This window comes from Oryctolagus cuniculus, chromosome 11, assembly GCF_964237555.1.
Source record: "Oryctolagus cuniculus chromosome 11, mOryCun1.1, whole genome shotgun sequence".
NCBI lineage: Eukaryota > Metazoa > Chordata > Mammalia > Lagomorpha > Leporidae > Oryctolagus > Oryctolagus cuniculus.
The window spans coordinates 55,930,171-55,943,863 of record NC_091442.1 but is presented as its reverse complement, the minus strand read 5'-3'; the positions used below and the strand labels follow the sequence as shown (position 1 = coordinate 55,943,863).

At 58.9% G+C, this 13,693-nt stretch overlaps 1 protein-coding gene across 1 annotated transcript; it reads left to right on the top strand.

Moving 5' to 3' along the window:
- The first annotated feature begins 4,406 nt into the window (after nucleotides 1-4,406).
- On the top strand, nucleotides 4,407-10,708 carry KRT4 (keratin 4). Its single transcript, XM_008256495.4, has 9 exons — nucleotides 4,407-4,990; nucleotides 6,850-7,064; nucleotides 7,930-7,990; nucleotides 8,238-8,333; nucleotides 8,836-9,000; nucleotides 9,195-9,320; nucleotides 9,586-9,806; nucleotides 9,960-9,994; nucleotides 10,108-10,708. The coding sequence occupies exons 1-9, from the start codon at nucleotides 4,496-4,498 to the stop codon at nucleotides 10,284-10,286; spliced, it is 1,593 nt and encodes a 530-aa protein (XP_008254717.1). The 5' UTR covers nucleotides 4,407-4,495; the 3' UTR covers nucleotides 10,287-10,708.
- The last annotated feature ends 2,985 nt before the right edge of the window (nucleotides 10,709-13,693 follow it).

The window sequence follows — 13,693 nt, the reverse complement described above, 5'->3', positions numbered from 1 at the left end:
GAAGAAGCTCCTGGCTCCTGGCTTTGGATTGGTGCAGCTCCGGCTGATGCAGGCATTTGGGGGAATGAACCAGCGGATAGAAGATCATATTCTCTCTGCCTTATGAATGAATGAATGAATTTAAAAAAGTGTCCCTTATCAGAGCGCCTGGGTTTGATGCTGTTCCACTCCTGACTCCAGCTTCCAACTGACATGAACCCTGGGAGCCAGCAGGGATGGCTCAAGTGCTTGGGTTCACGACACTCCCCTGGGAGCCCTGGGTGGCGTCCCGGCTCCCAGCCGCAGGCCTGGTGGCGGGCACTTAGAGAGTGAACCAACAGATGGGAGGTCTTGGTGAGCGCTCTCTCTGAAATAAATACATTAAAAAAGAAAGAAAGAAAGAAAGAAAGAAAGAAAGAAAGAAAGAAAGAAAGAAAGAAAGAAAGAAAGAAAGAAAGAAAGAAAGAAAGAAACAGAGGGACGGGAGCTAGAAGGGACGTTGGAGCTTCGCCACTGACCAGCACGCTGAGTTCTAATTACCATGAAGCAAACTCGGAGCTCACAGCCCTGGGGCAGCAGCAACCTGTGATGTTGAAGGCTGGGAATGGGCTGGGGGGGGCGGGGGGGAGAACCTGCAGCCCAAGGGCCCCCCGGGGGCTGTGTCCAAGGGTGCACGGGTCCAGCGGGGAGGCCAGCAGGTGTGAAGGAGCGTGGTCCCCTCCTCTTCACCACTTGGGGAATCTCTGCTCCACTTTCCGCGTGGGGCGGTGCACCTGCTTTTGTTCGCTGTGGGGACGCGTGGCCCCCGTTTGCCTGTGCCCAGTGGCCCAGGGGAGCAGGAGGGGCTCTGGGAGACAGGAGCCCCGGGCATGGATCTCCCTCCACCCCCAAGCCCAGGTTCTCGGGAGCCCTCCCTGGCCCTTTCCTGAACCTGCTTGGCCCCGGGCTCCCCGAGAGTGACTCAGGCCCACTGGGGCGGTCAGGGTTGGGTGACCGAAGGCCATGGGGCTAGGGAGGGCAGGAGCGCTTTCCCACACCGCACGCTGGATTTCTGACGGTGACAGAAGTCCTCAGGATGCTAATCCCGGGGCTGAACTGAGGCTTGCCTCCCTCACCCAGAAAGCCCCGAGCAAACACACCCTCCCAGCCGCACCACGCCCCTTCCGCTGCTCATCTCTCTGGGGGCAGGCTGCCAGTTGGAGGTCACGGAGGGCAGGGGCGGGAGTCAGTGGGGGCTGGAGGGGGTTGGGGGGAGGGGCCAGCCTTGCGCTCTCACTGCCGGGTAGGGGCACCTTGTCCACTTGCTGCCTCTGCCCCCGCTTCTCCTCTCTGCCTGGGTCTCACTCACAGGAGGAGCAAGTCTGTCGCCCAGGAAGTTCTTCCCTGCGTCTGCCTTCAGTCGGGCGTGCTTCACTTGCAGCATTTTGTGAACCCCTGGCAATTCCGATTTAATAGCAAGGCCACAGGATATGGCTGTCGACTAGAACTTTCTTCCTGTTTGGCTTGGGTTTATTGTAGGATTTCCAGTTAAATTAATTAGGATTTAGTTAATTGGAGGACACAGAAGTGGCCCCTTAGGACGGGGTCATACCTTCCCAGTGCTTTTGAGGACAAGCAATTATGACGTGGCCAGACGACAGACCAGAGGCTGCTGACCCACCAGAGCCTGCTGGCCAATGCTGAGGCCATTTGGAGGCCCTCAACTACTGGGCAGAGAAGGGGCTCTGGGTTTCTTTCTCGCCTACAGGTTCTTTTTAAAGATTTATTTATTTATTTGAAGGGTGAAGTTACAGAGGCAGAGAGACAGAGAGAGAGGTCTTCCATCCACTGGTTTACTCCCCAGATGGCTGTAATGGCCAGAGCTGCACTGATCCAAAGCCAGGAGCTTCTGGGTCTACCATGCAGGTGCAGGGGCCCAAAGACTTGGGCCATCTTCTACTGCTTTCCCAGGCCATAGCAGAGAGCTGAATCGGGAGTGGAGCAGCCAGGACTCGAACTGGTGCCCATATGGGATGCGGGCACTGCAGGCGATGGCTTTACCTGCTACACCACAGCGCCAGCCCCTTTGCTATGGAAGGGTTGCCCACGGGGAACCTTGTGGTGTAGAGGTTAGGGTCATGAGCTTTGGTGCTGGACAGACAGGACCAGCTCCCCACCTCCATGTCCTGGCTTTGTGATCTCAGACAAGATACTTAACCTCTCTGAACCCCGGTGTCTGAAGCTCTGGACTGGGCATGGCAGGGAATGGCACTGTCTTCAGAAATACATGAGATTCTCAGCGCAGAGCACCAGTTCCAAGTGAGAGCCCCTTCCCGTGAGAAGCACCTGTCCCCGTCTGCCTTTGAACCCTGAGGGCTGGCAAATGAGAAACATCTTTATGGGGGCTCCATAGTGTGGGTGAGGCACAGGCAGAGAGCAAGGTGGATTGCACGGTAGAGACCGACTTTCCTGCATGCCCTGCACCGCTCACCCCAGCCCGCTCTGTGATTTAGGCACTGCACACAACTCTAGATGCAATGCGCTTGCCCTGTGGGCTGCAGCCCTGCTGACCCGAACCCTCCATCCCACCCTGTGGGGTCCCCATCAACCCTTCCCTCCCCCACAAGCTGAGGCAGCCGGAGAACAGTGTTGGGCGTGGCAGGTGCACAGGTGCAGCTGAGGCAGCCAGGGCTCTGGGCCCCGGACCCCCAGCCACGCCGAGATCCGGCCACCCTCGCACGTCCGCTCGGGGCAGGAAACCAGACCAGGGAACCTCAGCTCCCCAAGACTCGGGTCTCCTCTGCTGCTGCTCCTGCAGCCCCCAGAGCCCGAGAGTAGCCCCCACCTGCCTCCCCAGGGTCCACCCCTAGGGGTCAGGGTGGAAGCTGGCAGCCAGTGGGATGCCAGTGCCCTCACAGCCCCTTTGTCCTGAGCGGTGTGTTCAGTGGGGTTTGTTCAGGCACCCTGTTCTAGCCCAGCTTTCTCCGGGCATTGGCAAACTGACTGCGTACCAGGTACAAGGGTACAGGACGGAGACCATGAGCGTGGAGCCCCTGGGAACCGACCAGCATGGGTGTGCGTCCCAGTTTCCATTACGTCTGGGGCCTGTGGGGTTATCCAGGCCCTGGGCACGGCTCCTCCTGGGATTTGGGACCATTCCTTCCCTGGGGACTGAACAGAGCGGGGGCACGCAGATTCATGACTTTCTCCTTGTCGGTGGCAATGACACAGCCCAGGCAGGAAGAGCATGACTGCCTGAAGCCTCTTGTGTGCCAGACACCAGCCAGAGTTCTGTTTCCTTGATGGGAAGAGGGGTTGGGTGGGTTCAGAGAGGTTAGGTGACCCGCTCCAGGCAGCACAGCTAGATAGTGGCAATTGGTGGCACTCAAACACAGATCTGTTGGACTCGCTGGGGAAGACTTCTAACTAAGTTTCACCAAAAGGGATCCCTGGCACCAAACACATCAGGAGTCCTGGCCTGAGTGCTGGGGCCATTCCGGAACAGCAGAAGGGGCTCTGTTTAGGGGGAGCCATGCAAACAGCTGGGGCAGCAGGTGCAGAATTGTGATGATGTGGATCTGAATGGAGGCCTCGGCAGCAACGAGGTCGCAAGGGCCTGAGGCAGAGGGTCAGGTTGAACCAACACCAGTGCGGCAGGGGTCTGCATTAGCAGGAAGCTGGAGTTGTGTGCTGGAGCTGGGAATCAAAGCCAGGCTCTGCGACATGGGGCACGGGCGCCTTAACCTTCAGGCCAAATGCCCACCCCTGGGTGTTTTGCTTCCCCCTCACCTCCATCTATTCAACACCTCGCTCCACACCTGGCGGGTTCTCAGGAGCTGCTGGTTAAGTTGAAGTGAGGCTGAATTTGGGTCTGGAAGGCGGCCAGGTTGGGATAGGGGAGATTTCCCTGTGCGTGTGTACCTGGGGCCAAGTCCCTGGGCAGGAATAAGAATCAGAATCACAGAGGGGGTATGCACGGTTTCTGAGGGGATCCATAGCACCCATTCCTCGGTGCCTCCTTGTCCCCCAGGGGTGGGGAAGGGACCCCTTTGCATGGTTTCCAATTTACAGGTGAAACGGCTGAGCCCCGGAGGGTGACTTGCTCCAGGTCTGCAGAGCTGTGCACTTGAACCTGGCTCAGGAATGGGATGTCTTGTGTGGGGGTGGGAGCCACGGCTGTGCGGCTGTTGGAAAGGAGGTGCCGAGGGTGGGAGCTCGGGTCTCTGATCCGAGAAGCCCCGAGGTGCTGGCTCAGCTTCTTCTGGAGGGGAGTGGGACGGGATCCAGTCACCTGTGCCCTCCCAGTGACTTCTGTAGGTGTGTTTAGTGACATGTTCAGCAGGTGCGAGCGGGATGGGCTTGTGCCAAAGGCCAAGCCCAGAGATGTTTCGGATTTTTCCCTTTATGCCCCTGCAACCAAGCCCTGCAGCTCCGGCACATATAAGAGACCCAGGCTCCCAGCTGCAGCATTCACCGGCCAGGAGCCCCTCTGGCCTCTCTCTCACAGCTCCAAGCTCGCTCTCCTCTCTCTCCAGCCATGATCGCCAGACAGCAGTGTGTCCGAGGCGGGTCTCGGGGCTTCAGCGGCAGCTCGGCTGTCATAGGCGGAGGCAAGAGGGCCACCTTCAGCTCGGTCTCCGTGTCTGGGGGTGCAGGCCGCTGCTCCTCGGGGGGCTTCGGCAGCAGGAGCCTCTACAACCTTGGGGGCAATAAGAGCATCTCCATGAGTGTTGCCGGGTCCCGCCAGGGCGCCGGCTTTGGAGGTGCTGGCGGCTTCGGTGCCGGTTTCGGCGGTGCTGGTGGTTTTGGCGTTGCTGGTGGCTTCGGAGGTGGATTTGGGGGCTCCTTCGCTGGCCGAGGTGGTTCTAGCTTCCCGGTGTGCCCCGCCGGGGGGATCCAGGAGGTCACCATCAACCAGAGCCTGCTGACCCCCCTGCAAGTGGAGATCGACCCCGAGATCCAGAAAGTCCGGACTGAGGAGCGGGAGCAGATCAAGACCCTCAACAACAAGTTCGCCTCCTTCATCGACAAGGTGAGAGGGGTCCTGGGCCAGCCAGCAGGTTCCGAGCCTGCCTGCAAGCCTCCGGAAAAGCAGTTATGTGGGCCTCTGTTTCCAGCCCTTGCAGGTGCATCACTGTTCCGAGTCCTTTTCTTTGTGCCGTGGTTGGTAGGAAGGGCCGATGCTCCAAACAGTAGGCGTCTGCAGCTCCCTGGAGGAGCTGTGTGGCACTGGGCCCATCACTCGGCTTTCCTGGTCCCCCAGGAAAAACTGTAAACCCAGCCATAAAATGGGTTCTCTGCTCACTTTGCTCTCAGATTTCGGTTTTGGCCATTGCACAGTTCGCTTCGTGGGTAAATTTGGGGCTGGGCACTTGTGTTCTTGGTGCACAAGAAAACCAGACTGGCTTTGCACATGAACAGGGGGCTGACCCTGATGGCAGATCGGATCCTACGTCTCCACAGGACCTGGGGAGGTTACCTCTTCTCGTCCCCCGGGCTCTGGGCAAAACTGCTCAAGTCTGGGTCTGTTGGAGAGGAGTGGAGCCCTCTTTTTTATTTTTTGTGGCCCAGCTTCCTGCTGGGTCTAGAGCTGAGATACAGGTCTAAGCTCAGACACAGCCAAGAGTGATGGACAGGAGGAGCGAGCAGGACCGGCCCCAGAGGGCTGAGTCAGCCAAAGATTGATGCCCGGGTGGACAGGTACTGCACTACGGTCCAGGCTGGCCTGGGTCACCAAGCCTCAACGTCTTAGCTCTCTTGAGGCCAGAGGAGCGTGCCTGGGCGGATCTGCTCCACTTGCTGGTTGCCTAAGTCCCTAGGAGCTCAGGGAGGCTTGAGAGTGAGTGTGGGACACACGGGGATGACAGGAGGACCTCAAGGGGTTCTTCTCGTCTCGTCTCACTGTGTGGGTACAAAATGTGCTCAGTCTCCCTTCGTGGCATTCCTTTCGGCTCTGTGCATACGAGACGGGGACGCCACGTGAAGCCTCTACCTCCGTTCATCTTGCTAGGTTTCTTTTTCACGGAGGCAGGGCAAGCTCAGGAACCATCCAGGGCAGAGAGAAGATTCAGTGTGGATGGGCCTTGCTCCCAGCAGCTATACCCAGAGGTGCCCAGCTGTTAAGTCAGCTTGTTTAAAAAATCCTTAGTGGGGGAGGGGGCCGGAGTTGGGCATAGCTTTTAGGACACTGCTTAGGACACCTGCTCCCCGTGCTGAGGACCTGGGTTCCCAGCTCTGCTTCTGACCCAGCTTCCGGCAAATGTGCACTCTGGGAGGCAGTGATGACTCAAGGACTTGAGTCCCCTGTCACCCATGTAGGAGACCCCGATGGCATTCCTACACCCCCTGGCTTTGGCCTGGCCCAGTCCTGGTTATTGCAGGCATTTGTGGGGGGTGGGGGTAGGGGAGAAAAATCAGTGGATGGGAACTCTCTCTCTCTCTCTCTCTCTCTGTGTCTCTTTGCTTTTCAAATAAAATTTAGGAAATGTTTAGTGACTTCAGCTTTCCTTTGCCTTGGGTCAGGGTTGCTTTGAATGCCAGAGCCTCCAGACGGCAGTTGAATGTCTTTATTCTATTCTATTCTGTTACTCCAAGGAAATCCAAAGTGATTCTCTAATAACTCAGCTCAGGATCTTTGGACCGCTTGGTTACATTGTTTCTTGCTGCACTGGGAGGCCCCCTGGGTCTGTAAGTGCTCTGTGCTCCTCCACCCACGTGGCCCATTTGCTGCTGATGTTAGTAGTGTGGTAGGGAGTAGCAACCTGGTGGCCCTACGTGGGTGTCCCTGGGGCTTCTTGGCTGCTCTGAGTTGATGGGGGTTGGTGCTGGCTGGGGCGACCCGTCTGCCAAAGCCTCGACCACTCAGCAGGCGGCTGTGTCTTTGGAACGCAGGTGCGGTTCCTGGAGCAACAGAACAAGGTGCTGGAGACCAAATGGAACCTCCTGCAACAGCAAACGACCAGCACGTCCCCCAAGAACCTCGAGCCCTACTTTGAGGCCTACCTCAGCGCCCTGAGGAAGCAGCTGGACACCTTGGGCAGTGACAAAGGCCGCCTGCAGTCTGAGCTGAAGACCATGCAAGACAGCGTGGAGGACTTCAAGACCAAGTACGTGGGAGGAAGGATGAGCAGCCGCCATGCTCCCCACAGTCTCTGGCTATCGGGCTCTGGAGAGATTCCAGGGGCCCGGAGGCAGGGGAGGGGGGGTGTCCCTGCCTCTTTCCTGACATTGGCAGAGGGGGAGGACTGCAAATGGTGACAAGTTGCCCCCAAGTGAAAACTCCGTCTCAGAGCAGGGGGCTGGGTTTGCCACCTGCAGCAAGATCAGAGGCCAAAGTCATCCGAAACAGGGCAGTGTGGTCTGGGGAAGGCAGGCTGAGAGACCGATGGAGCTGGTTTGCAAGGGGCTTCCTAGTTTCCCAGCTGAGTGACCTTGAGTCAGATGCCCCGCCTCTCCGAGCTGTAGCTGAACGCTTCTTTAAGCATGGGGTGGTAGTCTACCCTGTTTATAGGTTGAGAGTGAAGTTGAATGAGGTAGGGAAAGCAGGTAGCCAAGGGCCAGGCAGGGAACACACAGAGGCTGTTAGGCTCCTGCTGGGACGGCCCTGAGAAAATGAACATCAACTGTGCCCTCAAATGCATTCACCACCAAACAAAGGGACCTGGAGTGTGGCAGCTTCCCAGAGCATTCCACTTGCCACACGGGCTGACAGGAACTAGCACCAGCCGAGCCGTGGCTGCAGCCGCCTCTCATACCTCCCCTGCCTCTTGCAAATGGGTGGCTGGGGGCCTCTAGCAGCTGGGGTCTAGGCTGTGACCTCACACACAGGGTCACTCGGAAACACAGGACAGGTAGCTACTTTTCGGGATATTTCCAAAGCGTGGGGTGTTTGCAAGCAAGCAGTGATGATCTGGGGTATACTCACTCACTGTGTACCTGCCCCCCGCTTTTCCTCCCTGTCCCCTCCCCCAGGTATGAGGATGAGATCAACAAACGCACAGCTGCTGAGAACGACTTCGTGGTCCTCAAGAAGGTGAGAGGTGGAGGGCGGGAGGGTGGTGCTCGCGGGGCCCCCGCCCAGCGCCTCGGGTCACAGTGTGGTCCAGCTCAGCCGAATTTTCACCTTACCTGCTGCTGTCTAAGCTCAAGGACTCAGGTGGCAGGAAAGCCTGTCTGGGTGGCTCATCCTGCACCCCTTGCCCTGGTGCTGTGTGGTCTTCCTCTAAACATTGCAGAGTGCCTTTAACTCTTGCCTCCTGTCTTTCCTCCCCGCTCCCCAGGACGTGGACGCTGCCTACATGAACAAGGTGGAGCTGGAGGCCAAGGTGGACGCCTTGAACGACGAGATCAACTTCCTGAGGGTCCTGTACGATGCGGTGAGGACCCCGGGCCCCCCGCACCCCTGGACGGCGAGACCTCCATCCACGAGGCAGCTGCTTGGGGCTCCAAGTTCTTGCAAAAAGGAGCCACACTCCCTTGCTTCCGGGCAGAGGGAGCTGAGCGAGCCCCTGGGGACAGAGCGGGTTGGGGTGAAGGGAGAGGGTCAGCCCCCACAGAGCTGCAGAGCCAGGTGTTGTCTGAGCAGAGCTGGCGGGGATTCCTCGCAGCCTAGCATTTCCTGATGAAATGGGTGCCTTCTGTCCAACATACGGCATTATCTCCTTTGGTAGATGTGGAGGTGCTCATGGCTTTTGGGGTGCAGCACTGCTTCTCTGTCCTGAGATTCTAAGGAGGAATTTACCCTGTCCCCCTCCCTCTGGGCTGGGAATGCTGACCCTGCTTCCATCTGAGCCTGTAGCGCGGCTGTTTCCATGACAACAGCAGTCAGGGAAGACTCTCTTATATGGAGGGGGGCTGATGTGCGAGGTCTCCCCACAGGAGCTGTCCCAGATGCAGACCCACGTCTCCGACACGTCCGTGGTGCTGTCCATGGACAACAACCGTAACCTGGACCTGGACAGCATCATCGCCGAGGTGCGCGCCCAGTACGAGGAGATCGCCCAGAAGAGCAAGGCCGAGGCTGAGGCGCTGTACCAGATCAAGGTGGGTGCTGCTGGGGGTGGCTCTGGGGCTCTGGTGGATGGCGATGGTCAGCTCAGGGCTGAAAACAGGCGGAGGTGAGTGCTGTTGGCCCTGCTCTGATTTGGGATGCCTTGGTTGTTTCATGCCAGTGGAGCTGCCAGCAGCCCTACCCAAATGCCCCTGACCCCCGGTTCCCTGTGGCTCCTGGGTATTAGGTCCAGCAGCTCCAGACCTCAGTCGACCAGTACGGTGACAACCTGAAGACCACCAAGAGCGAGATCGCAGAGCTCAACCGGATGATCCAGAGGTTGCGTGCCGAGATCGAGAATGTGAAAAAGCAGGTGTGTGTCACCCCTCCCAGGGGCATAGGGAGCTTCCGGCTGGGACAGCCTGTGCCTGTCTCCGGAGCAGAGGGCCAGCTCTGCAGCGTCCCAGCCACATCCTAGGCAGCCAGCACAACACAGCGCCCCAGGAGGCAGGCTTCTTGCCTCTTCTTCCCTGGTGCTCATCTTCATCAGCTCAGTCTGGGGGCGGGGGCGGGGCATTGGTGGGCGGGGAAAAGGACAGACGGAATCCCGACATCCTGCCCATCGCCCTTGTCCACAGTGCCAGACTCTGCAGGCGTCTGTGGCCGACGCCGAGCAGCGAGGGGAGCTGGCCCTCAAAGATGCCTACAGCAAGCGCACAGAGCTGGAGGCCGCCCTGCAGCAGGCCAAGGAGGAGCTGGCCCGGATGCTGCGCGAGTACCAGGAGCTCATGAGTGTGAAGCTGGCGCTGGACATCGAGATCGCCACCTACCGCAAGCTGCTGGAGGGCGAGGAGAGCAGGTGCGGAGGGGAAGGCAGCCGGGGAAGCAGGAGCCGGAGCCTCTGCAGCCCTGGGGGAATGAGGGACCTGGCCGGGCTCCCATGGGATGGATGGCTGTGAGGAAGCTGGCTCCAGCCTCGCTGGCTCACTTCTTGTTCTTTCCTCCCCCACAGAATGTCCGGAGAATATCAGAATGCCGTGAGCATCTGTAAGTACCCCCAGCCCCTGCCATGGCCCCTCCTTCATGCGGGTCTGGGCTGGGATTCTGGGTTGCCGGCATGGTAGGAAGTACCAACTGTGTCCCCTGCCTCTCTCTTGCAGCCGTGGTTGGTGGTGGCGCCAGTGTGGGAGCCATCGGCGGAGGAGGATTCAGCCTGGGTGGTGGGTTTGGCTCCGGCTCCGGAAGTGGCTTTGGGTTTGGCGTCGGCTGTGGTGTCGGCGGCGGTTCCAGTGGCAAGATTATCTCCACCACCACCCTGACCAAGAGATCCCAGCGGTAGGGGAGGCGAGGCCCCCGTAGCCTCCTGAGCCCGGTCCGGCCGCGGGTCTCCATGCTTCCCTCACCTGGCTTCCACCTGCCCCTCGGGGCTCCCTCTCCTCTTGGCTCTGTCATCTCTGCTGGCCGCGGACCCTGCCTTCTTGGAGCTCCATGGCCTCTTCTCCACTGGGACCCACCTGGAATGGGAAGGGTGTCGGCTGACCTTTCAGCTCCCATGGACAGAGGAGACAATGGCTGTGACCTTCATCTCCTGAACTAGCTGGGTCCTGCATGGCCCTTCCCAGTTCAACACCATTCGCCAGCTGCATCAGAACCACAGGTGTTCTCCATCACAAGGCTGGGACAAGAACCACTCGGTGTCCCTCTTCCCTGCCCCTCCACCCCCCTTCAGGCAAATCCGCAATAAAACGCTTTTGTCATTCATTCACTCAGAGCCATTGTCTTTGTTCCCTGGGGAGAAGGCTGGTGGATCTGAAGCACCTGTCTGTACAGGTCAAGGTCAAGGTCACCTACCAGTTCTCAGGTCTCCTTGCTTGAAGTGCAGTGCAGGAGCCCCAGGCCTGCCTCCAGGGCAGGTGTGGGGACCCAGCAGACCCCCGCCACTCACTCACAGCCCCACTCCAGGAGTGGGCTCCAAGGGAAAGACCTTCATAGCCACAGAGAGGTCGGGAGGCCTCTTGGCTGACTCCAGGGGAGAGGCCATGGAGGGCGCTCAGTCCCATGGGGCCAGCCAGGCTTACAGGAACTTGTTCCTGGAGTCAGTACGGTCTGGCTGGTGGGTGGAGCAGGGCATTCTTGAACTTCACGCTCAGCTCCCTTCCCCACCTCCTTGGGGTGCCTGCGGGGTGCCTGAATGGGGAGAATGGTAGGGGTGAGGCAGGCCTTCGAGGGGCTGGTGGCAGTGGGGACGTTGGCCAGATCGGGACCAGCTCTGGGGATGGTGGCTGGTGCCATGCAGAAGGGGAGGAGGCTGGAGAGAGGCAGGGTCTGCTGCGACCGTGACCGTGGAGGGTGCCTTGTTTCTAACCTGAGCCAATTCCAAGATGCCCAGAGCTGCCCAGTCTCTTGTTCACCAGAGAGACACTGCATAGCTGCCTAATGCTCACCCTCAAAGACACAGAAGCCCCCACAAGCCTGCAGCCACCCCTTGTCTGCGGGAGCTCGCGAAGACTCCAGTGTCTTCAGCACAGAGCCGGCAAGGGCCTCCTGGGGTGCGTGTCCTGTCTGTTGGAGGCTGGTCTCTGCCCCGGGGGACCTTGGGGCCAGCTCAGGGCTGCCCTGCCCCTGAGGGAGGCAGGGCAGAGCAGCCAAGGGTTAATCTTCAGGGCAGGGACCTCCTGCAGGGCCTCTGTGGGCCTGGTGGCTTGTCCTTGTGCTGGGCAAGCCCAGCGCTAATCTCCCCATTGTCTCGATGGCCTGGGCTCGATGCCCTGCCCTCAGGGTGACAGAACAGGAAGTCTTCGGGCAGGCAGCTGTGACTTCTCCCCACAGCGGCACCCCTCCCCTGGGAAAATGCTGACCTGGCTGCTTCTGTGAGTTTCTGGGGTGGGGGGGTGAGGGTTGGAGGCAGAGGGGGTTGCAGACTGTGGGGAGAGCCCCTGAGCAAGGGGAACCTAGGAGTGGCACCGCCAGGTCTGGTGCATGTCGTGGGCCTCACGGCCAGGTCAGGCAGCAGGTGCCATAGGGGACAGCTAATGTCCTAGCGCTACGTCATTCAAGTCTCCCCAGAGTTCCGGAGGAATAATCTAGGACAAGTTCTATTTTACAGTGTGGGTAGCTTAGTCTTGGAGAGTTTTATTCACGTGCCCATTGCAGAGGCACAAGCAGGATTCGAACCCAGGACTGCCTGGTATGCAAGCTGGACGGATGTGATCCAGCAGTGATGGAAGGGACAGAATCTTAACCTGCATTGAAAGGAGTACTGTGTCCCCATTGTATTCACGAACGGGCCAGCTTCTGGCTTTTTTTATTTGTTTGTTTGTTTTTAATGTATTCGTTTATTTGAAAGAGAGAGAGAGAGAAAGAGAGAGAGAGAATCTCCATCCACTAGCTCACTCTCCAAATGTTTGCAACAGTAGGGGCTGCACCAGACTGAAGCCAGGATCCCAGAAGTGACAGGGACTCAGCCACTGGAGCCACGGCCTGCTGCCTCCCAAGGGGGGAGGGACTAGAACCAGGCCCTGTGGTACGGGATGCAGGCTTCTGAGCTGATGTCTCCTCCTCTGTGCCAAACACCTGTCCTCAGTAGCAGTTTTTAGTATTGGGAGGGTTGCCATGGAGAAGCTGGGGCACTTTGTGCACGTTCCTCTGGGAGGCCAGGCAAGAGCAGGTTTGTTTTGGTTCAGTCCATCCCCACACAGGGCCACAGGCTGGTGCAGGGCAGGGGGGTGGCACTGTGGTGTAGCGGGTAAAGCCACTGCCTGCAGTGCCAGCATCCCATATGGGTGTCGGTTCGAGTCCTGGCTGTTCCACTTCCGATCCAGCTCTCTGCTATGGCCTGGGAAAGCAGCAGAAGATGGCCCAAGTGCTTGGGCCCTTGCACCTGCATGGGAGACCCAGAACAAGCTCTTGGTTCCTGACTTCGGATCTGCTCAGCCCCGGCTGTTGAAACCATCTGGGGAGTGAACCAGTGGATAGGAGACCTCTCTCTTTGAAACTCTGCCTTTCAAATAAATAAATCTTAAAAAAAAGCTATGAATTCCAACACAGTGCAGTTTTGTGTGCGTGATAAAAGGGGCTTTGGACACAGAGAGGTGTGGGGGCCGTGGGGGTGGTGGGTGGGCCAGCGGGGCCCCTGGCACCCCAATTGCACTGATCTCAGGAAGAGAAGTCAGGTGCTCACTGCACAGAGTGGAAGGCACTGAAGGCAGATCTACGAACCCTTTCTGGGGTCAGGGTGGTGCCTGGCTGGCCCGGGCACGCCAGGAGATTTGATGAATCGCCTCCCACGGGGAACCTGGGAGGTGGGGGGAGGAGAAGCCAGGCGAGTGTGTGCCTCCGGGTCGGGGGCGGGCTGCCCAGCCTCCTGGCTCCTGCACCGTGTGCATCTCTGATTCGAGGCCAGTGCGAGCCAATGACTCACTGTTTTCTCCAAAAGGAAAGTAGAGGCCTCGGTTAATACCTTCAGCTAATCCAGGCTCTGGGCTGAGATCAATAAGCTGATTCTGTTTTCTCAAAGTATCTGTCGGGCCGGGCCCTCACCCTGGCAGTTCGCTGCACGGCCTGCCTCCACCCCGCCTCACGGCCGAGTCCTGCTAAGGGGCGTCTTTCTGCCACCTGTCCCTCTCCCTCTCGAGAAACGTGTCAGTGGCCTTCCACTCCTTCCTCGTCTGCTGGGGAGGTCCCAGACCTGGGACCGGCCAGCAACCGTGCGGGCTGCTGCTTTGTTTCTCAAATATTCTTCTCCAG

What these genes read in the sequence shown, in the direction of transcription:
- KRT4 (XM_008256495.4), top strand. Translation starts at nt 4,496, where the DNA reads ATGATCGCCAGACAGCAGTGTGTCCGAGGCGGGTCTCGGGGCTTCAGC. An exon ending in GTGGAGGACTTCAAGACCAA is followed by an intron (nt 7,065 to 7,929) that starts GTACGTGGGAGG and finishes CCCCTCCCCCAG; the next exon opens with GTATGAGGATGAGATCAACA. An exon ending in CTGGAGGGCGAGGAGAGCAG is followed by an intron (nt 9,807 to 9,959) that starts GTGCGGAGGGGA and finishes CCTCCCCCACAG; the next exon opens with AATGTCCGGAGAATATCAGA.